The sequence below is a fragment of the Anabrus simplex genome, chromosome 9 (genome assembly GCF_040414725.1).
Source record: "Anabrus simplex isolate iqAnaSimp1 chromosome 9, ASM4041472v1, whole genome shotgun sequence".
Taxonomy (NCBI): domain Eukaryota; kingdom Metazoa; phylum Arthropoda; class Insecta; order Orthoptera; family Tettigoniidae; genus Anabrus; species Anabrus simplex.
This window is the reverse complement of record NC_090273.1, coordinates 59100418-59125015: the sequence shown is the minus strand read 5'-3', so window position 1 is coordinate 59125015 and position 24598 is coordinate 59100418. Positions and strand designations below refer to the sequence as shown.

The window sequence follows — 24598 nt, the reverse complement described above, 5'->3', positions numbered from 1 at the left end:
TTATAAACATTTGTTGTCGACATTCGGTGTCAACGTGGCTTTACATAAATCAGCCAGCTATTCTGAGCATACGACGCTAGCACTAGAACTCGAAGGGATTTAACGGGTTTGATTGTTACTGCCGTGCATGTTCACCGCAAAGCAAAGTGGAGACAAAATTACATTTATGGACTGGATTTCTAAAAGGAAGGTCTAATGATTAAGGTTAGTAAAACTAATTTAGGCATTAATAGGTTAAAATTATTTACAACCCATGTTATACACAAACGAGAGAACACCTTGCCTGAATGTTTTACCTGCCAAAGGGGCCCCAGAGGCTCTTAACTTGGGAGTGAGGGTTGGTTACCACGGGGCCCTTAGTTGAGTCCTGGCATTGCTTCCACTTTGCCAGGCTGAGTGGCTCAGACGGTTGAAGCGCTGGCCTTCTGACCCCAACGTGGCACGTTCGATCCTGGCTCAGACTGGTGGTATTTGAAGGTGCTCAAATACGTTAGCCTCCTGTCGGTAGATTTACTGGCACGTAAAAGAACTCTTGCGGGACCAAATTCTGGCACCTCGGCGTCTCCAAAAACCGTAAAGGAGTAGTTAGTGGGACGTAAAGCAAATAGGATTACTATTATCTTCCACTTTGTATCAGGCTGCTCACTTTCCTCTATCCTATCCGACCTAGTTCGGTCAAATCTTGCTCTTTTCCAACCCCGACGGTATTACGTGTAGATGCCTAGCGAGGTTTTCATTTTCACCCCCTTAGTGGCTCTTGTCTTTCTTTGGCCGATGCCTTCTTTTAACGAAGTGTCGGGCCGATTCCACTTCTTTCTCTGATTAATGTTAATAGAGGGTGGTTGTCCGATTGTTTTCCTCTTAAAATAATAATCACCACCACCACCATTCATCTGGGGCGAATATTGTGGGCTAAACTAAACTGAGTTAGAAAAAACACGGAAGTTACAGGAATTCAGTGTTGAAATGGGATTGTAATTCTCAACGAAGATAGTCCCTTTATATTGTCACTGTGTATCAGTTGCGGGTCTTCAGGCCGACAGGTGAAGCACTCCAGGGAATAGAAAACTATATTCATTCGTGATATTTCCTCACTCAGAGAGAGATTTCCGATAGAAGCAAATATTATAAATAGTATGTATATTAACTTTACGCCATACACTCAAAACAAATAACTTTAGGGATATGCAATATTATTTTTCTAAACGTATTTTGAAACATGGAGAGAAAGACTCGTGATTAGACATGCATACTAAATCACTCTTCATATTTGAACTGTTGGTCGTACTGGGAAAGAGAGAGATACCATGTAATCGACGAATATTGAATGTAACTTCAGAGAGATCCTTAATTTAGGGGGATAAGAAGATCACACGACTCCGTAACGAAAGTTTAAATACAAATTAAAAGGCTTTCCCTCTCGTCTACAGCCCCAGCCGTTCCTTTTTATATACAGGAGAAGTTTCACTTCTTAAACTTCTTAATTACCGTGTTTAATGGGCTGAAAAGGTGAAGCGAAAAATATTACAAAATAGAGATAACTTCGGGAAAGAGGGCGGGGATGAGAGCAGAGAGGGGTAGAAGAAGAGAAAAAGAAATCTGTGGGAAACTAATCGACTCATTCAAATATTTAAACTAAAAATCAGGCAAGCAACTGAATGTTGAAAACATTCTAGGGATATGAGCTACGAATTTTAGGTAAATAAAATATAATAAAATATGACGTCCGCCTCCGTGGTGTAGTGGTTAGCGTGATTAGCTGCCACCCCCGGAGGTCCGGGTTCGATTCCCGGCTCTGCCACGAAATTTGAAAAGTGGTACGAGGGCTGGAACGGGGTCCACTCAGCCTCGGGAGGTCAACTGAGTAGAGGTGGGTTCGATTCCCACCTCAGCCATCCTGGAAGTGGTTTTCCGTGGTTTCCCACTTCTCCTCCAGGCGAATGCCGGGATGGTACCTAACTTAAGGCCACGGCCGCTTCCTTCCCTCTTCCTTGCCTATCCCTTCCAATCTTCCCATCCCTCCACAAGGCCCCTGTTCAGCATAGCAGGTGAGGCCGCCTGGGCGAGGTACTGGTCATACTCCCCAGTTGTATCCCCGACCAAGAGTCTGAAGCTCCAGGACACTGCCCTTGAGGCGGTAGAGGTGGGATCCCTCGCTAAGTCCGAGGAAAAAACCGAACCTGGAGGGTAAACAGATGATGATGATGATGAAAATATGACAATATATTCTTTATTTATTCCTAAAAATTACAGTCCTTTTCTTAATAATCGTTATCCGGTCGATTAGATCGTGATTATATTAGCAGTTTGCCTTTTTCTACCACTACGAGCGCTAATGTGAGTCAATGGATTGTTTCACTTAAGCATCACTACGAGCGCTAATGCGAGTCAATGCAGAGTTTCACCATGACCGACTGGATTCCTCGCTGCGCTCATTGCTAGAACGACGCATCAAGTCGGCCGTGGTTTCACTTATGCCTGCATTCGGTGTAGATATTGTTCAAAAATAAAAATTCGCCTGAGAGTATTGAACCAAGGAACGCATTACAGAAAGGATGATGTAAATAAGTTAATTTCGCTGGGATTTGAATCAGAAAGAAAACGAGTAAAGAAACAAGCGATTTTAGGCCTGTTTTCCGGAACTGCATTTAGACCGGAAGTGATTTCCGAATTTTGTTTTTTAATAGTTTGATAGAGCTATCCAAGACTCACAATTTGAAACATTTCTTAGCTCTTTGCCAACGGCCGTAGCCGTGTTGAAACACCGGATCCCGTGAGATCTCCGAAGTTAAGCAACATTGGGCGTGGTCAGGAGTTGGATGGGTTGCCACGCGCTGTTGGTGGGGGGTAAGGGAATGAGTGGAAAGGAACTGGCCACCCTACCGTACGTAAACTCCGGCTCAGGAACACCTCTGCGGAGGTTCGGACCTGCATTCGGGCAGAATAACCCTTACCTTACCTTAGCCCTTTAGCCCTTCAACTTCCGGCACCATTGAGGAAATTGCTTAATTTTACGTTTTTTGTAGTATAGGGACCCCTACTTTGTCCGCTAAGAAATGTTCTTAACATTAGAATCTTTCTGTGATGTGATGACGTAACAAATATTTACATATTTTTAGGTGGTAATTTTCAAATTCGGAACTAAGCTGCGAAGTCAGTGAACTAGGACCATATTCATAGCTTCCTAATTTAATTAGAGACTGGCATTATTTGAGGGAACAAATTAATTATAACTCACGTTCTTTAAAATCGTAATTACATTTATGTTCGTTTAGAGCAGAGTGGAGAGTGTGTGTGAAGATTGGAAGGGATAAGCATGGAAGAGGGAAGGAAGCGGTCGTAGCTTCGCGTTAGTTACCATCCCGGTATTTGCGTGGAGAAGAAGTGGAAAACCATGGGAAAACACTTCAAAGATGCCTGAGGTGGGAATTGAACCCTCCCTTCCCACGCGTTCATTTGACATCCGGAGTCTGAGTTGACCCCGTTCCAGCCCTCGTACCACATTTCAAATTTCGTGGCTGAGCCGGGAATCGCACCCGGGCCTTCTACACCACAGAGGTGGACCCCGGTAATAACAACAACTCTATTCTCTTTAGCACAGCAAAGCGGAACACATAATTGAATACCGGTCACTTCTGTTTCATAAGTATACCTGATTGTTTTAATTTTAAGATCCACCTCATGTGAGATACACTTCCTCTGGAATGGGCTGGATCAAGTTTATTAATATAATTTACCTGTCTATCCTTGGATTTGACGGCATGGAAGTGACTGAGGCATGAGTATTACTAGTAAACTCGTGTCATCCTTACCATTTTAACCACATATCAACCTCCTTCTTTTTATTCTTCAGACGCCGTCTTCAAACGGGGGTTGGCGATCTGATCTTGACAATGCAGCCTGAAAAGCTTCTTCTGATGCACGTATGCCATCTTCGAATGTCTTTTAGAAACAAATTTCTCCTTCTCCCAATGGGCATTTTCCCTTATATCATTTTTTCAATAATTAGCTGTAATAATCAATACATTTTGCCTTTTATAACATGTTCCTAGGTACTGCGTTTACCTTTATTTTAACATAAGTAGCCTTCTTTTTGCTTGTTCATCCGATGAAGAAAGAAATTGAAATTTTAAGCATCCAAGTACACGCAAGAGACGGCACTGCAGCTACATTTCCATGGCATCGTGTCCTCCTTACCATTTTAACAACATATCAAACGCCTTCTTTTTTTTTTCAATCCAGGATCCAGCTTTCACATTCATATAGGAGAATAGGGAATATGAAGCAACGGATCATGCAGATTCGAAGCTGCTGACTGAGATATGACCTTGCAAAGAATTTCTTCATGGTAACGAATTGTTTCCTGGCCTGCTCCAATTCTAGATTCTATGTCTCGTTTGGAATCACATTGGATGTTAATCATGCTACACAAATATTTGAAGGACTCCTGCCATTCTTCAATTTCTGGGAGTACATGGAATCAAACCACGACCCCCGAGGATGTTAGCTAACAGTGCTAACCGCTACTCTACGGAGGCGGGCAATATTACTAGTGAACGGTCTTCCCCACCAGGCGGGCTACGCTTGACACAAAACGGATAAGAAAAATAAGAACTACATTTGTGGTTGTTGGAGATCCCATTGTGTCGGAATTTTGCCTTGCAGGAGTTCTGACTCCTGACTCGAGGCAGATGTATTTAAGCACTTTCAAATACCATGGGGCTCAACCAGGCTCGAACCTGCCAACTTGGGTTCAGAAGTCCAACGCTTTCAAGTCAGAACCACTGAGGCTGGCTACTTATTGTTTGCCCCAACACACTACCTACAAAGTTATCAACTGACCACACTCAACTACGTATAAAAATGAAAGAACGATGAAAATTGAAAATAAAATATATTACCGGCTGACGAATCGAACCCGCATTCGTAACTCAAGTCTCACACTAATACGTTGAGTGTCAACACGCACACTATCAAAGCAAACGGACGTCAGAACGACAAGAAAATTTAGTCCGTAAAATAAAATACTGAAGTTAAATAAACTCAAACACGCATGGCGAACTGCAGTAAATATTCAATCACCATTAACTGCATTCACAATGCAGTAGATATGCGAGTTGCCTGTTTGAACTCCATTACGGTAATCCACTTTCGACGGGACGCTAAATTAATTAGTAGATAGGCAAATACATACAATGGCTAGGCGTCGTACCTGTTATTGAATATATATCACAGTAAGATCTTCAGAATACATTTAATGAGGCCATGAGTCTTTTGTACCTGTGAATTATGGCCAAGATCACGCCATTAACATTGCGTGACTATCGCTTGAATAAGTGACCTGAATTTATTATTTCTGGAGACCCCCCTTACTTCACATTTTATGTCATGTTCCAGGTCGTTTGAGAGATCTTAACTGTGGAAGTGTCAGCCCAGTTTTAGAGAGGCGTAAACAAAGAGATTTTAATGTGCGAAAAGCATGTGAGGCATTGCTTGATGGTGACTGAAAAAAGTACCGATGAGTAGGGCCTACATGTTAAAGGAATATCGAAATGGGTAGTAAATGTAGTAAATTTCAGTGAAATATGTGATATTCTAACAATATGTACTTAAATATTTATTATCCATAAAATAATTTTTTGTTGTGAAAACTTTCTTCTTATTTCCTAAATATGCACTTAGCAGAATATCATAATAATGATTTTGAATATTTTAGTGTTTTGGTGAGGGTGGTATAAAGTGGTATAAATAACATAATACCGAGCCAGTTACTCTGTGTCTCTTTCAACCAATATATGCTAAGGATTAGAAATTTGTCGCGTTTTACTATTATTGGGTCGATGCATAAGTTCGTGCGGTTCTTAAATTTTATATTTTATTTTACTGTCTCTGTCACGCATTGTAACTCACAATCACAATCACTCAGTGAGTATTCACCTCCACACCCTATGACCTTCTGCCAACGTTCAGGTAGCAGTTGAATGCCTCGCCTGTAGAACCGTTTTGGTTTTGACTGGAAGAAATCTGTTAGCCATTTGTCAAGAGAAGCTTCGTCAGGAAACACTTGTCCCTGAATGTTGTTAGCAAGAGAGCGGAAAAGATGGAAATCTGAGGAGGCAAGGTCAGGAAAATACGGAGGATGAGGAAGAGGTTCCCAGCAAAGTTCAGCAATCACACCTTTGGTCAATTGCGCTGTATGCGGACGAGCGTTATCGTGGAGCAATTAGACGGGTTGTTGTCTTGTCTTTTGTTGTCAATAGGAACGGCAAGCCGTCTTAGCAGGTCACTATACACAGCAAAGGTAATCGTTACGTTTTTGGAAAGGAGTTCATGGTGAAGAATGCCATCTTTGTTCCACCAAACACACAACATGATATTCTGTGAATGGGCGCTATCTTTGGCATGGGGATTTGGTCTTTTTTTGTGGGCTGAGCCACTCTTTTCTCTTCTTCATGTTGACATACAGGCACCATTTCTCGTCACCGGTGACTGTTCGAAAGGAATGCTTCGTGCCTATCACAAAACCAACCGGTGCCGGGCAAGCAATGACAAACAGATGTTTACTCGTTGATTTTGGTTACTGTCACTTAACACATGTGGTACCCATATACCCAATTTCTGTACCTTACCCATCGAATGCAAATGGCGTACAATAGTTACTGATCACATTTAAAAAAATGCGCCATTTCCCGCGTTGTTTGACGAGGATTCTTATGAAGCAACACATTCAAGCGATTTTCGACAAAATCTGAATGTCTTCCAGAACGTGGATCATCAGACAAGTCAAACCGTCCTGATCGAAAGCGGGAAAACCATTTCTGTGCTGTTCTTTCAGCAATTGCTTCATTCCCGTACACTTCACAAATTGTCTCCCAGCTCCTGCTCCACTGGATCCTCGGTTTTACTCAAGGAGTAAAATGTGTCGGAAATGCTCACTTTTCTCAACTTGACATTTCATATCCGTTTGTCTGAAATATACACAAATAATACGTTCACAATCAAGAAAACCTGTGTTTCACAACACACAAACTCCAAACTCAGTTAAAACAACGGAATAACGATGAGCAATCACTTCACGCCGCATTGTTGCCAACCCAAAAGATTACCGCACGAACTTATGCATGGACCGTATACTTTCCCTGTTCTAAACCTTGTTGAACGTTAATGCAATGATAAAAGTAAAGTAAAGTAAACTCGTTTCCTTATCCCGAGGTGGTGCAGCTCTTTTCAGGCACACCCCCAACGGAGGTGAGCTGCATGTACCATTTCAACCACAAACCAGCCCTCCTGCCATTCTTAAATTTCTGGCAGTACCGGGAATCGAACCCAGGCCCCCGAGGACGGCAGCTAATAACACTAACCGTTACGCTACGGAAGCGGACAATGCAATGATGAATTTGATTGAATTTTATTCATTTATGGCACACAAAAAAAAGACCTCGAAAACAAAAGACATAAGTAAAATAAATCGAACACAAAAATAAATTGTTCATAAAATATATTGCAAAAGTTCTCTAATTACGACTGAGACTATCCTGACATTTTGCGAAAATCTTGGACACATGTTTCGTCTTTACTTAAATTTTACAACGGAATATTAAATTTTTAGCACATCCACATGGTGTGAACTTGTTTGTTCTTCGTGCTGCAAGTGGCAGAGTGCCGTGCTGTTGAGCGTTCTGATTGTTTAGTTGAACTCTGCATCCGACTCGTTGGCTGAACGGTCAGCGCGTACTGGCCTTCGGTTCAGAGGGTCCCGGGTTCGATTCCCGGCCGGGATTTTAACCTTAATTCCTACGGTACGGGGGCTGGGTATATGTGTTATCTTCATCATCATTTCATCCTCATCACGTCGCGCAGTTCGCCTAAGGGTGTCAAATACAAAGACCTGCACCTGGCGAGCCGAACCCGTCCTGGGATATCCCGGCACTAAAAGCCATACGACATTTCATTTCAGTTGAACTCTGCAGTTCACATCCTGTAGAAAATTTGAATTATGTTTCTTTACCTAAACTATATTTCTAGGTGATTGTTTTGTGCAAAAATTGACTGAAATAATATTCATCACAACGGAATACAGAAAAGGTATAGGGCCTACAGCTTATAATCCCCACTGTCCATATTCGCGTGGTACAAGCATGATAGTACAATCTCTATGTACATATAACGCTCTTCGATATTATATGAACATCTGGGCCCTGCTCATCCGTACTTTCTCAGTCACCAGCATTTTGCTTGGTGTGAAAAGAAGAATCCATGCAACAAAATTTTCAGAGTTGCACAAGGTGCGGTTCGAACCCACCATCTCTCGAACGCAAACTTACAGTTACATGCTCTTACCACGCAGCTAATTCTTCGTTCACACTGGAACTACCTTCCTCAACACTGATATGCAGTTTCCTATACAGTAATTGAGGAAGAAATTCGAACTATACCGTTTTTCATGTATCGGAAAGCAATGAGGGGTTTTCCAAAGCGCTGTCGAGTGTGCAGTGATGTTAACGGCGAACGGTTGGAAGCTATTTTGTGACTCGGGTCTCCAGATGTTATTTTTCTGCATTGTAGAGTTGTGATAGTGTCAGACCTTGGCTTTCTAACGGGGTCATTCTTGTATCTGTAAGAGTTATAATCAAACATACAGTATAATCGTATTTCTGACTCATCCTGTACATGAATGGTGCACCCTCAATGGAGAATTTACCTTACAGGGATAATAATAACCACACGGAATTGTTTATCATCATCATTTTTTTACACAGATCAATCAGAGCGGATCAAACAAACAATTTTTATATGTTGCTTTACGTCGCACCGACCAGATAGGTCTTATGGCGACGATGGGACAGGAAAGGGCTAGCAGTTGGAAGGAAGCGACGGAGGCCTTAATTAAGGTACAGTGCCAGCATTTGCCTAGTGTGAAAATGGGAAACCACGGAAAACCACCCTCAGGGCTGCCGACAGTGCGATTCGAACCCACTATTTCCCGAATACTGGATACTGGCCACACTTAGCGACTGCAACTATCGAGCTCGGTCCGATGAAACAAATGTCGCCGGAGAGGAAGAAGAAATATAGCAAGAACTGAAGTATTGATTTAATGTGTTAACATATATTAAAGTATTCTTCTTCTTCTTTATCTGTTTACCCTCCAGAGTCAGTTTGTCCCTCGGACTCAGCGAGGGATCCCACCTCTAGTGCCTCAAGGGAAGTGCCCTGGAGCTTCAGAGTCTGGGTCGGGGGATACAACTGGGGTGGATGATCAGTACCTCACCCAGGCAGCCTCACCTGCTATGCTGAACAAGGGCCTTGTGTTGGGATGGGAAGTTTGGAAGGGATAGACAAGGAAGAGGGAAGGAAGCGGCCGTGACCTTAAGTTAGGTACCATCCCGCCATTTGCCTGGAGAAGTGCAAAACCACGGAAAACCACTTCCAGGATGTCTGAGGTGGGAATCGAACCCACCTCTACTCAGTTGACCTCTCGAGGCTGAGTGGAACTCGTTCCAGCCGTCGTACCACTTTTCAAATTTCGTGGCAGAGCCGGGAATCGAACCCGGGCCTGCGGGGGTAGTAGCTAATCACACTAACCACTACACCACAGAGGTGGACATAAAAATGTTATTCGATAAAAATAATTGTCTTACCGAGTCTAGCATGTCCAAAGCAGAATAGGCAGCCATCCGTTCCATTGATAACTGCATGAATCACGTCGGTAAGGGCACTCGAGCAGATCTCAGTCTGAAACAGAAAGAAAGAACAGGTTTTTTAAATAAAAAAAGGTCTATTCATTCATCTTGCCCAGTAACTGTTATAGTAATTCACTATAATTTCAGAATTAAATATGGATATTAATAGTAGTATAATTGGATGGTTCTGCGGCACCTCCGCCGACGCACGCCTCCGCCCGCCTCCTCCTCCGCCGCCGCCTCCGCCTCCGCCTCCGCCGCCGCCGCCTCCTCCGCCGCCGCCGCCCGCGGGAAATTTGAATTTTGGCGGGAAATTTGAATTTTGGCGCGAGATTTGAATTTGTAAACAAAGCCACGTGCTTTTTGACAGCTGTCATCGACAACAACGCAACGCTAACCTCACTGCTGCCATCTTGACGGGCCTAAACCTCACTAGTGCCAACTTAACCTAACTAGCATGAGGTAAACAAAGCCACGTGTTTTTTGACAGCCACGTGCTTTTTGACAGACAATAACGCATCGCTAACCTCAGTACTGCCATCTTGACGGGCCTAAACCTCAGTAGTGCCAACTTAACCTCACTAGCGCGAGGTAAACAAAGCCACGTGCTTTTTGACAGCCACGTGCTTTTTGACAGATTTGTAAACAAAGCCACGTGCTTTTTGACAGCTGTCATCGACAACAACGCATCGCAAACCTCAGTACTACCATCTTGACAGGCCTAAACCTCACTAGTGCCAACTTAACCTAACTAGCATGAGGTAAACAAAGCCACGTGTTTTTTGACAGCCACGTGCTTTTTGACAGATTTGTAAACAAAGCCACGTGCTTTTTGACAGACAACAACGCATCGCTAACCTCAGTACTGCCATCTTGACGGGCCTAAACCTCAGTAGTACCAACTTAACCTAACTAGCGCGAGATAAACAAAGCCACGTGCTTTTTGACAGCCACGTGCTTTTTTGACAGCTGTCATCCGCCATCTTTGAGCACCGTGCTGCCCTCTTTCGTCACCTGTCATCGGCAGTGCTGCCATCTTGACGGGCCTAAACCTTAGTGCTACCAACTTAACCTCACTAGCTCGAGATAAACAAATCCACGTGCTTTTTGACAGCCACGTGCTTTTTTGATAGCTGTCATCCGCCATCTTTAATCTATAGAGCACAGTGCTGCCCTCTTTAGCTACTTACCTTTGAAATGTGGTGGCGGATAATTTGAAAAATGCTTTTCGACAAGCAGCCATCTTTAATCCAGAGAGACCAGTGCTACCCTCTATGTGGTGGCGGCAAATTGAAAAATTCCACGTGCTCTTGTTTGAAAACAAACTCACGTGCTTTTTTGACAGCTGTCATCTGCCATCTTTGAGCACAGTGCTGCCCTCTTTAGTTTGAAATGTGGTAGCGGTAAATTCCACGTGCTCTTGTTTGGAAACAAAGCCATGTGCTTTTTTGACAGCTGTCATCCGCCATCTTTAATCAACAGAGCACCGTGCTGCTATCATGCGGGCAATTTCATCACCTATCACCCGCCATCTTTAATCTACAGAACACCGTGCTGCCCTCTTTATGGCTACTACCTTAAGCATGTAGTAGCGGGCAATTTGAAAAGTTCTGTTAGCTATCATCCACCATCTTTAATCAAGAGAGCACCGTGCTGCCATCTTTAGTTGAAATGTGGTGGCGGCAAATTCCACGTGCTCTTGTTTGGAAACAAAGCCATGTGCTTTTTTGACAGCTGTCATCCGCCATCTTTAATCAACAGAGCACCGTGCTGCTATCATGCGGGCAATTTCATCACCTATCACCCGCCATCTTTAATCTACAGAACACCGTGCTGTCCTCTTTATGGCTACTACCTTAAGCATGTAGTAGCGGGCAATTTGAAAAGTTCTGTTAGCTATCATCCACCATCTTTAATCAAGAGAGAACCGTGCTGCCATCTTTAGCTAGATACCTTTGAAATGTGGAGGCGGCAAATTGAAAAATTCCACGTGCTCTTGTTTGGAAACAAACTCACGTGCTTTTTTGACAGCTACCATCCGCCATCTTTAATCAACAGAGCATAGTGCTGCCCTCTTTAGTTTGAAATGTGGTGGCGGCAAATTCCACATGCTCTTGTTTGGTAAACATAGCCACGTGCTTTTTTGACAGTTATCATCCGCCATCTTTAATCCAGAGAGCACCGTGCTGCCCTCTTTATCGCAGTAGATGTAAATTCGTCACCTGTCATACGCAGTGCTGCTATCTTTAGCTAGATACCTTTGAAATGTGGTGGTGGATAATTTAAAAAGAAAAATTCTACAGCAGTCCTCTCTCGACGCTAATTGCATAAGATGGCGGCTATACATGACTCCTTAAGGGTGCTTACGCAAGATGGCTGCTATACACAGGTTCTTATGAGACGCCCTTGGGATGCTTGCGCAAGATGGTGGTTATACAAGGCTCCTTATGAGACGCCCTAGTGATGCTTGTGCAAGATGGCGGTTGCTCTTATGAGGCGGCTTAAGGGCCCTTGCACAAGATGACTAGAGACGCCCTAAGGATGCTTGCGCAAAATGGCGGACGCAAGATGGCGGCTATACAAGACTCCTTATGAGACGCCTTAAGGGTGCTTGCGCAAGATGGCTGCGGCTCTTAGCTTAGAGGCTAACGTGTCATGCTAGTTCGATTCATTAAATTTGGGGCTTAAATGCAAAATGTTAAATATCTCGAAAACGGTGCATCGTAGAGCAAAACGGACAAAATTTTTCCGCCCAATACCTCGGTTCGCAGTACGAGGAACATGATAGCATGAGATCGACGGTTCGGTTCCTACTTAGGCCCTATGGCATTCACTCTGTTTTAGCTTGTATTGAAGCAAGTCTTCGTAACATGATCAGGTCTAGCTATGGTAGAGAGTATAACGTGCCGTGCAGGTTCGATTCATTAAATTTAGGGCTTAAATGCAAAATGTTAAATATCTCGAAAACGGATAAAATACTTAGGTTTGCAGTATCAGGAGCATAAGAAAAACATAGTCTAATGATGAGATCGACGGTTCGATCCCTACTTAGGCCCTTTGGCATTGGCAGCTATCTAATTCTACAAGATGGCGGCTATACATAGCTTCTTATGAGACAGCTTAAGAGCGCTTGCACAAGATGGCTGCTGCTCTTATGAGACGCCCTAGGGGTGCTTGCGCAAGGTAGCAGTGACAAGACGGTGACTATACACAGCTGCTTATGATACGGCCTACAGGTGCTCACACAAGATGGTGGCTGCTCTGATGAAGAAAGTTAGCTTTGCATCGTGCAGGTATCTTTACAGAGCACTAAACCTCATACCTTTGAAATGTGGTGGCAGGTAATTTGAAAAATTCGACGTGCTTTTTCATAAGCTATTAAGGCCTCCTCTTATGTCAAGGCATAGCTCTATCGAACGAGTTTAAACCTGCATCGGGATAGCTAGAGTAAGCGCGCGCTGCAGTGATGACGTCATTATGCATGTTTAGACTTGCAAATCACAGAAGAAACGTAACAAGGCTGGAATCGAAAACTGCACTCTATGCTGTTAACTTTATCATGTGATCGAAACATTGATTGAAGTATTTAGAACACGCAATAAGTAGAACCAAACACTGTACTCGATACAACATGTGTTTAGAAAATGTCAGGGGATATCTTTGTTCTAAGAAGATTAGTTTACCGCACATTCCTTGGCTAAAGGGCTAATGGGCTAAAGGGCTAATGGGCTAAAGGGCTAATGGGCTAAAGGGCTAAAGGGCTAATAGGCTAAAGGGCTAAAGGGCTAAAGGTGCAACAACCTCATCGATCGCTATCAGCAAGAACGCTTGTACTTTGTTAAGTGTAGAAAATTAATCTTTATTGGTAAATGGTTTTATGTTCTGAACAAGGAATGGAACCTAGGGGTTACGTCTTACCTAATAAAATCCCCGAGGTGCGATGAGTTACGTTTTTCGAACTAGTGTTTGGAACACTGAACTTTTCAAGATAGCAAGAGTGAGGTTAGCAATGTTCTGTTGTTGGATTTTAAATTCCGCGCTACAACATGCATAAGGTGGTAGCCCTTGAGGTTTACCGCCGTAAAGATGGCAAGAGTGAGGTTAGCAATGTTCCGTTGTTGGATTTTAAATTCCGTGCTATAACATGCATAAGGTGGCAGCCTTAAGGTTTACCGCCGTCAAGATGGCAGCAGTGAGGTTAGCGACGCTCTATTGTCCTTCAAAGTGAGGTTAGGGTTCGTCAAGAAGACAGCTGTCAAAAAAGCACGTGGCTATGTTTACCAAACAAGAGCACGTGGCTGTGACGTCACGGTCACGTAATCAATCCTTAGCTCGACGTCGTTAAGAGCAGTATTAGGATTAGCTATTCTTAAAAGTCTTGGGAACAGAGCAGCAGTATGAATTGCCATGTTTCAAAGCGTGTACACATCACCTATCGATTTTACATGCATCGTCCATCGTACTAAACTTCATCCGCTAGATCGTGCTGCTATCTTATTATAACCTATACCCATAAAATTAAAGTACAATGAATAGCCATGTTTCAAAGCGTGTACACATCACCTATCGAATTTGCATGCATCGACTCTCGTACTAAACTTCTTCCGCTAGATTGTGCTGCTATCTTAGCATAACCTATACGCGTGACCTTAAGGTACAAAGAATAGCCATGTTTCAAAGCGTGTACACATTACCTATCGACTTTGCATGCAACAAATATCGTACTAAACTTCTTCCACTAGGTTGTGCTGCTATCTTAGCATAACTTTTACACATGAACTTAAAGTACAAAGAATAGCCATGTTTCAAAGCGGGTACACATTACTTATTGATTTTGCATGCGTCAAATATCGTACTAAATTTCTTCCGCTAGATTGTGCTGCTATCTTAGCATAACCTATACCCATGAACTTAAAGTACAATGAATAGTCATGTTTCAAAGCGTGTACACATCAACTATCGAATGTGCATATATCGACTCTCGTACTAAACTTCTGCAGGTAGATTGTGCTGCTATCTCAGCATAACTAAGACGCATGAACTTAAAGAACAAAGAATAGCTATGTCTCAAAACGTGTACACATTACCTATCGATTTTGCAAGCATCGACTCTCGTACTAAACTTCTTCCGCTAGATTGTGCTGCTATCTTAGCGTAACCTATACGCATGACCTTAAGGTACAAAGAATAGCATTGTTTCAAAGCGTGTACACATTACCTATCGACTTTGCATGCAACAAATATTGTACTGAACTTCTTCCGCTAGATTGTGCTGGTATCATAGCATAACTTATGCACATGAACTTAAAGTACAAAGAATAGCCATGTTTCAAAGCGTGTACACATTACTTATTGATTTTACATTCATCGAATCTCATACTGAACCTCTTCCGCTAGATTGTGCTGGTATCTTAGCATAACCTATACGCATGACCTTAAGGTACAAAGAATAGCCATGTTTCAAAGCGTGTACACATTACCTATCGATTTTGCATGCATTGACTCTCGTACTAAACTCCTTCCGCTAGATCGTGCTGCTATCTTAGCATAACCAATACGCATGACCTTAAAGTACAAAGAATAGCCATTTTTCAAAGTGTGTACACATCACCTATCGATTTTGCATGCAACAAATATTGTACTAAACTTCTTCCGCTAGGTCGTGCTGCTATCTTAGCATAACTTATACACATGAACTTAAAGTACAAAGAATAGCCATGTTTCAAAGCGTGTACACATTACTTATTGATTTTGCATGCATCAAATCTCGTACTAAATTTATTCCGCTAGATTGTGCTGCTATCTTAGCATAACCTATACCAATGAACTTAAAGTACAATGATTAGTCATGTTTCAAAGCGTGTACACATCAACTATCGAATTTGCATGTATCGACTCTCGTACTAAACTTCTGCAGGTAGATTGTGCTGCTATCTTAGCATAACTAAGACGCATGAACTTAAAGTACAAAGAATAGCTATGTCTCAAAGCATGTACACATCACCTATCGATTTTGCATGCAACAAATATTGTACTAAACTTCTTCCGCTAGGTCGTGCTGCTATCTTAGCATAACTTATACACATGAACTTAAAGTACAAAGAATAGCCATGTTTCAAAGCGTGTACACATTACTTATTGATTTTGCATGCATCAAATCTCGTACTAAATTTATTCCGCTAGATTGTGCTGCTATCTTAGCACAACCTATACCAATGAACTTAAAGTACAATGATTAGTCATGTTTCAAAGCGTGTACACATCAACTATCGAATTTGCATGTATCGACTCTCGTACTAAACTTCTGCAGGTAGATTGTGCTGCTATCTTAGCATAACTAAGACGCATGAACTTAAAGTACAAAGAATAGCTATGTCTCAAAGCATGTACACATCACCTATCGATTTTGCATGCAACAAATATTGTACTAAACTTCTTCCGCTAGGTCGTGCTGCTATCTTAGCATAACTTATACACATGAACTTAAAGTACAAAGAATAGCCATGTTTCAAAGCGTGTACACATTACTTATTGATTTTGCATGCATCAAATCTCGTACTAAATTTATTCCGCTAGATTGTGCTGCTATCTTAGCATAACCTATACCAATGAACTTAAAGTACAATGATTAGTCATGTTTCAAAGCGTGTACACATCAACTATCGAATTTGCATGTATCGACTCTCGTACTAAACTTCTGCAGGTAGATTGTGCTGCTATCTTAGCATAACTAAGACGCATGAACTTAAAGTACAAAGAATAGCTATGTCTCAAAGCATGTACACATTACCTATCGATTTTGCATGCAACAAATATTGTACTAAACTTCTTCCGCTAGATTGTGCTGGTATCTTAGCATAACCTATACGCATGGCCTTAAGGTACAAAGAATAGCCATGTTTCAAAGCGTGTACACATTACCTATCGATTTTGCATGCATTGACTCTCGTACTAAACTTCTTCCGCTAGATTGTGCTGGCATCTTAGCATAACTTATATACATGAACTTAAAAGTACAAAGAATACCCATGTTTCAAAGCATGTACACATTACCTATGGATTTTGCATGCATTGACTCTCGTACTAATCTCCTCCCGCTAGATTGTGCTGCTATCCTAGCATAACCTATACGCATGACCTTAAAGTAAAAAGAATAGCCATGTTTCAAAGTGTGTACACATCACCTATCGATTTGCATGCAACAAATATCGTACTAAACTTCTTCCGCTAGATTGTGCTGCTATCTTAGCATAACTAAGATGCATGAACTGAAAGTACAAAGAATAGCCATGTTTCAAAGTGTGTACACATCACCTATCGATGTTGCATGCATCGACTCTCGTACTAAACTTCTTACGCTAGACTGTGCTGCTATCTTAGCCTAACCTATACGCATGAACTTAAAGTACGAAGAATAACCATGTTTTAAAGCGTGTACACATCAACTATCGATTTTGCATGTCTCGTACTAAACTTCTTGCGCTAGATTGTGCTGCTATCTTAGCATAACCTGTACGCATGAACTTAAAGTACAAAGAATAGCCTTGTTTCAAAGCGTTTTCACATTACCTAATGATTTTGCACGAAACGACTATCATACTAAACTTTTCCTACTAGATTGTGCTAAAATCGTGTAAGTGCGCTGCTATCTTAGCATAAGCTATGGATTTTACATGCATCGACTATCGTACTAGACTTCTTCCGCTAGAGCATGTAGCAATCGCTTTTGTGTATCCCTAACCCATGTGCATGAACTTAAAGCATAAAGATGAGCTATGTTCTAAAGCGTGTACACATCACCTATCGATAATGTATGTATCGAATATCGTACTAAACTTCTCCTGCTAGAACGTACGAGTATCGCTTGTGCGTGCACGAACTTAAAGCATAAAGAATAGCAATGTAAGAAAATCTTGTAAACAAAGCAGCAGCATTACGTATAGTCAAGATTAAATGCGTGCACGCATCATGTATCCATGACGCACACAGTACTAAACTTATTCCATTAGAATGTACAAAGTTCGCATGTGTTTGTGCTGCTATCTTAGCATAGCCTATGTGAATGAACTTAAAGCATAAAGAATAGTGATGTATAAAAATCTTGTGAACATAGCAGAGTGTTAACTACGTAGGTGTAGACATTGAACTTTGCATGCTGAGGCAGCATACTACGTGACCGTGACGTCACAGCCACGTGCTCTTGTTTGGTAAACATAGCCACGTGCTTTTTTGACAGCTGTCTTCTTGACGAACCCTAACCTCACTTTGAAGGACAATAGAGCGTCGCTAACCTCACTGCTGCCATCTTGACGGCGGTAAACCTTAAGGCTGCCACCTTATGCATGTTATAGCACGGAATTTAAAATCCAACAACGGAACATTGCTAACCTCACTCTTGCCATCTTTACGGCGGTAAACCTCAAGGGCTACCACCTTATGCATGTTGTAGCGCGGAATTTAAAATCCAACAACAGAACATTGCTAACCTCACTCTTGCTATCTTGAAAAGTTCAGTGTTCCAAACACTAGTTCGAAAAACGTAACTCATCGCACCTCGGGGATTTTATTAGGTAAGACGTAACCCCTAGGTTCCATTCCTTGTTCAGAACATAAAACCATTTACCAATAAAGATTAATTTTCTACACTTAACAAAGTACAAGCGTTCTTGCTGATAGCGATCGATGAGGTTGTTGCACCTTTAGCCCTTTAGCCCTTTAGCCTATTAGCCCTTTAGCCCTTTAGCCCATTAGCCCTTTAGCCCATTAGCCCTTTAGCCCATTAGCCCTTTAGCCAAGGAATGTGCGGTAAACTAATCTTCTTAGAACAAAGATATCCCCTGACATTTTCTAAACACATGTTGTATCGAGTACAGTGTTTGGTTCTACTTATTGCGTGTTCTAAATACTTCAATCAATGTTTCGATCACATGATAAAGTTAACAGCATAGAGTGCAGTTTTCGATTCCAGCCTTGTTACGTTTCTTCTGTGATTTGCAAGTCTAAACATGCATAATGACGTCATCACTGCAGCGCGCGCTTACTCTAGCTATCCCGATGCAGGTTTAAACTCGTTCGATAGAGCTATGCCTTGACATAAGAGGAGGCCTTAATAGCTTATGAAAAAGCACGTCGAATTTTTCAAATTACCTGCCACCACATTTCAAAGGTATGAGGTTTAGTGCTCTGTAAAGATACCTGCACGATGCAAAGCTAACTTTCTTCATCAGAGCAGCCACCATCTTGTGTGAGCACCTGTAGGCCGTATCATAAGCAGCTGTGTATAGTCACCGTCTTGTCACTGCTACCTTGCGCAAGCACCCCTAGGGCGTCTCATAAGAGCAGCAGCCATCTTGTGCAAGCGCTCTTAAGCTGTCTCATAAGAAGCTATGTATAGCCGCCATCTTGTAGAATTAGATAGCTGCCAATGCCAAAGGGCCTAAGTAGGGATCGAACCGTCGATCTCATCATTAGACTATGTTTTTCTTATGCTCCTGATACTGCAAACCTAAGTATTTTATCCGTTTTCGAGATATTTAACATTTTGCATTTAAGCCCTAAATTTAATGAATCGAACCTGCACGGCACGTTATACTCTCTACCATAGCTAGACCTGATCATGTTACGAAGACTTGCTTCAATACAAGCTAAAACAGAGTGAATGCCATAGGGCCTAAGTAGGAACCGAACCGTCGATCTCATGCTATCATGTTCCTCGTACTGCGAACCGAGGTATTGGGCGGAAAAATTTTGTCCGTTTTGCTCTACGATGCACCGTTTTCGAGATATTTAACATTTTGCATTTAAGCCCCAAATTTAATGAATCGAACTAGCATGACACGTTAGCCTCTAAGCTAAGAGCCGCAGCCATCTTGCGCAAGCACCCTTAAGGCGTCTCATAAGGAGTCTTGTATAGCCGCCATCTTGCGTCCGCCATTTTGCGCAAGCATCCTTAGGGCGTCTCTAGTCATCTTGTGCAAGGGCCCTTAAGCCGCCTCATAAGAGCAACCGCCATCTTGCACAAGCATCACTAGGGCGTCTCATAAGGAGCCTTGTATAACCACCATCTTGCGCAAGCATCCCAAGGGCGTCTCATAAGAACCTGTGTATAGCAGCCATCTTGCGTAAGCACCCTTAAGGAGTCATGTATAGCCGCCATCTTATGCAATTAGCGTCGAGAGAGGACTGCTGTAGAATTTTTCTTTTTAAATTATCCACCACCACATTTCAAAGGTATCTAGCTAAAGATAGCAGCACTGCGTATGACAGGTGACGAATTTACATCTACTGCGATAAAGAGGGCAGCACGGTGCTCTCTGGATTAAAGATGGCGGATGATAACTGTCAAAAAAGCACGTGGCTATGTTTACCAAACAAGAGCATGTGGAATTTGCCGCCACCACATTTCAAACTAAAGAGGGCAGCACTATGCTCTGTTGATTAAAGATGGCGGATGGTAGCTGTCAAAAAAGCACGTGAGTTTGTTTCCAAACAAGAGCACGTGGAATTTTTCAATTTGCCGCCTCCACATTTCAAAGGTATCTAGCTAAAGATGGCAGCACGGTTCTCTCTTGATTAAAGATGGTGGATGATAGCTAACAGAACTTTTCAAATTGCCCGCTACTACATGCTTAAGGTAGTAGCCATAAAGAGGACAGCACGGTGTTCTGTAGATTAAAGATGGCGGGTGATAGGTGATGAAATTGCCCGCATGATAGCAGCACGGTGCTCTGTTGATTAAAGATGGCGGATGACAGCTGTCAAAAAAGCACATGGCTTTGTTTCCAAACAAGAGCACGTGGAATTTGCCGCCACCACATTTCAACTAAAGATGGCAGCACGGTGCTCTCTTGATTAAAGATGGTGGATGATAGCTAACAGAACTTTTCAAATTGCCCGCTACTACATGCTTAAGGTAGTAGCCATAAAGAGGGCAGCACGGTGTTCTGTAGATTAAAGATGGCGGGTGATAGGTGATGAAATTGCCCGCATGATAGCAGCACGGTGCTCTGTTGATTAAAGATGGCGGATGACAGCTGTCAAAAAAGCACATGGCTTTGTTTCCAAACAAGAGCACGTGGAATTTACCGCTACCACATTTCAAACTAAAGAGGGCAGCACTGTGCTCAAAGATGGCAGATGACAGCTGTCAAAAAAGCACGTGAGTTTGTTTTCAAACAAGAGCACGTGGAATTTTTCAATTTGCCGCCACCACATAGAGGGTAGCACTGGTCTCTCTGGATTAAAGATGGCTGCTTGTCGAAAAGCATTTTTCAAATTATCCGCCACCACATTTCAAAGGTAAGTAGCTAAAGAGGGCAGCACTGTGCTCTATAGATTAAAGATGGCGGATGACAGCTATCAAAAAAGCACGTGGCTGTCAAAAAGCACGTGGATTTGTTTATCTCGAGCTAGTGAGGTTAAGTTGGTAGCACTAAGGTTTAGGCCCGTCAAGATGGCAGCACTGCCGATGACAGGTGACGAAAGAGGGCAGCACGGTGCTCAAAGATGGCGGATGACAGCTGTCAAAAAAGCACGTGGCTGTCAAAAAGCACGTGGCTTTGTTTATCTCGCGCTAGTTAGGTTAAGTTGGTACTACTGAGGTTTAGGCCCGTCAAGATGGCAGTACTGAGGTTAGCGATGCGTTGTTGTCTGTCAAAAAGCACGTGGCTTTGTTTACAAATCTGTCAAAAAGCACGTGGCTGTCAAAAAACACGTGGCTTTGTTTACCTCATGCTAGTTAGGTTAAGTTGGCACTAGTGAGGTTTAGGCCTGTCAAGATGGTAGTACTGAGGTTTGCGATGCGTTGTTGTCGATGACAGCTGTCAAAAAGCACGTGGCTTTGTTTACAAATCTGTCAAAAAGCACGTGGCTGTCAAAAAGCACGTGGCTTTGTTTACCTCGCGCTAGTGAGGTTAAGTTGGCACTACTGAGGTTTAGGCCCGTCAAGATGGCAGTACTGAGGTTAGCGATGCGTTATTGTCTGTCAAAAAGCACGTGGCTGTCAAAAAACACGTGGCTTTGTTTACCTCATGCTAGTTAGGTTAAGTTGGCACTAGTGAGGTTTAGGCCCGTCAAGATGGCAGCAGTGAGGTTAGCGTTGCGTTGTTGTCGATGACAGCTGTCAAAAAGCACGTGGCTTTGTTTACAAATTCAAATCTCGCGCCAAAATTCAAATTTCCCGCCAAAATTCAAATTTCCCGCGGGCGGCGGCGGCGGAGGAGGCGGCGGCGGCGGAGGCGGCGGCGGAGGAGGAGGCGGGCGGAGGCGTGCGGCGGCGGAGGTGCCGCAGAACCATCCAATTATACTACTATTAATGTTAACCAATCAGAATACACTGTAGATCACATTTTCAGATTTTACCCAAATCAAAGTGAGAATAACATGCATTGTCTGTTTGCGCAGTAGAAGACAAAATATAGTAGCGGTAATGGTCGTTTCTTTAAAGGAGAAGGAAACATAGATAGACCAAAAAATATGAAAATCATAAAGAAAAAGGTCATCAATGATTGAAAGGGAAATATTTATTTATTTATTTATTTATTTATTTATTTATTTATTTACCAGTACAATATACAAAATAAGTAAATGCGAATTCGCATAATGTAAGTATGTATGCAAAACAACGAGGAAATTCCCTTTTGATCACATTGCAATTATCCAAAAGCGAGCCACTTTTATAGCGTTTTTAGTGGCCAAAGACGACCGCTAGCTGAATAAAAAGAAGATAAAACTGAAAAACTTCGCACTCGTAAATTTCTTCTGCTACATGAAAAAAGGGAAGCATGGAATCATGGATATACTTTTGGGGTTAGCAGATGAGAGAATGAGTACAGATTTTTCGGTTGTTCCCCTATTCATTTTATTTTACTGTCGCTGTCACGTACTGTAACTCACAATCACACAGTGATGTACAGTATTTACCTCTACTCTCTAGGACCTTCTGCCAACTTTCGGGTAGCAGTTGAATGTCTCGCCTGTAGAACTGTTTTGACTTTGACTGGAAAAAATCTGTTAGCCATTGATCAAGAAAAGCTTCGTCAGGAAACACTTTCCCCTGAACGTGGTTAGAAAGAGAGCGGATATGGAAATCTGAGAGGGCAAGCTGAGGGCAATACGGAGGATGAGGAAGAGGTTCCGGTTACGGTACACAAGCCGGCTATCGCCAGTTTACTCGTAGGCGCCGTCAAATGCTGTTAAATATGTTCATTAGGGTACAAGGAAAGAGTAGAGGTGCGAAAATACTAGGTTTTTGTATTATTACCTGCCATATAGAACACTGAAAAAGACACTATATATGACTGGTAGAGCACATGCCGACCATGTTTACTTGGTGACGGACGGGTGATGACGTCATACCTGACGTCACAGGGTGTAAGAGAGAGACAGGGAATTAATGGTCCGACTCGTTGGCTGAACGGTCAGCGTACTGGCCTTCGGTTCAGAGGGTCCCGGGTTCGATTCCCGGCCGGGTTGGGGATTTTAACCTTAATTGGTTAATTCCAATGGCACGGGGGCTGGGTGTGTGTGCTGTCTTCATCATCATATCATTCTCATCACGACGCGCAGGTCACCTACGGGTGTCAAATAGAAAGACCTGCACCTGGCGAGCCGAACCCGTCCTGGGATATCCCGGCACTAAAAGCCATACGACATTTCATTTCAGGGAATTAATATCCGAAAACTAAGTCCGAATTTTTTGTACCGCGCATGCGCCACCAATTTAATTATTTAGCATTTCACCGTGGACAAGAAAAATGATAGTGACGTCATAAGTATGACATCACAGCACCTTCTATACCTCCATAAACAAGACATATGGTACACCGCGAGATTGGGACGTCAGCCAGGCCCCGCCAAACCTTCCTCGCGGAGTGAAGGGGGTGTAATCATGTGATGTACGCTCTTCGCCAATAAACAGGTAAGTAGTACTGTTAGGGGTTTTGCGCCACATCGCAGAGCGGTACTCTCAATAAGGTGAGTAAGCTGCTTATAATAGTGTGTGAATTTATTGCATTCTGCGTCCATGCTATTGAAACGCCGTCGTTCAATCATCCGTGACGTTCTTTATCGCCAAGCGGTTACGTTCGTTAGGTTGGTACGTCAAGTGCGCATGTGTAGATCGAAGAAGGAGGGACGGTAATCAGCTGGAGCTCCAGTCGCCATTACCACGTGGTCGTGAAACATGTGCCATTACTGTCAATTCACGTTTCGAATATTGATTTAATTAATGGTTCGTATATAAACATTGTGCGGTATTGTGTGCTTAACTCCGTAACGAATGATTCGAACATTCCGTGTGTAGTTATGTGCGTTGTTCAAAATGCGATGGAACTAAACTTGGGACTGCTTTCAACTTCACGTATCCCGGCAGTGTGTGCAGTGGATACCAAAATAACCTTCTATATTACTCGGTGAGTACCATTTGAAGACACTACTTCCTATTCTCGTTACTGTGTGCACTTGCAATGTAATGTAGCCTCCGTTTTACGTTTGCTGTGGGAGTAATAACATGTTTTTTGGGTGGGTCAGTAGGTCACTGGCAAACATGATGGTAGTATCGCTCCTCAATGCTGCTTCACGTTTCGTTTCATATCGTCCGTACATGCGTTTCAGATACCTAAACATGCACGCGCGTTCGTAACTTGGGAACCGTAAATTGCACCATAGGATCATGCGCGTAGGCGGTATCGAAGCGATCTCTGATGTTTTCCTCCTGTGTGTTCAATTTCCAGTATTTGAATGGTTCATTGTGCTTTCTATGACGAATTTATATCATAAGTATGCATTATGTGATGTGGAGTGTTCATTTTTCTGCTGTTACGCATGGGATGCGTAGTTTGTGTTTGTATGCACTTTTAAATGTCAGATGTTGCCTCGTGACGTCATAGTTTCATCATGGCTGACCTTCCACAGGT

General features: G+C 42.7%; 1 protein-coding gene across 1 annotated transcript in view; it reads right to left on the bottom strand.

The window, feature by feature from the left end:
• Nucleotides 1–24598, bottom strand: part of LOC136880858 (kinesin-like protein CG14535) — a 415061-nt gene that overhangs the window by 73774 nt on the left and 316689 nt on the right. Inside the window, exon 3 of the mRNA XM_067153399.2 lies at nt 9642–9735. Coding sequence (XP_067009500.2) covers nt 9642–9735 — 94 coding nt within the window. The remainder of the gene's footprint in view (nt 1–9641; nt 9736–24598) is intronic.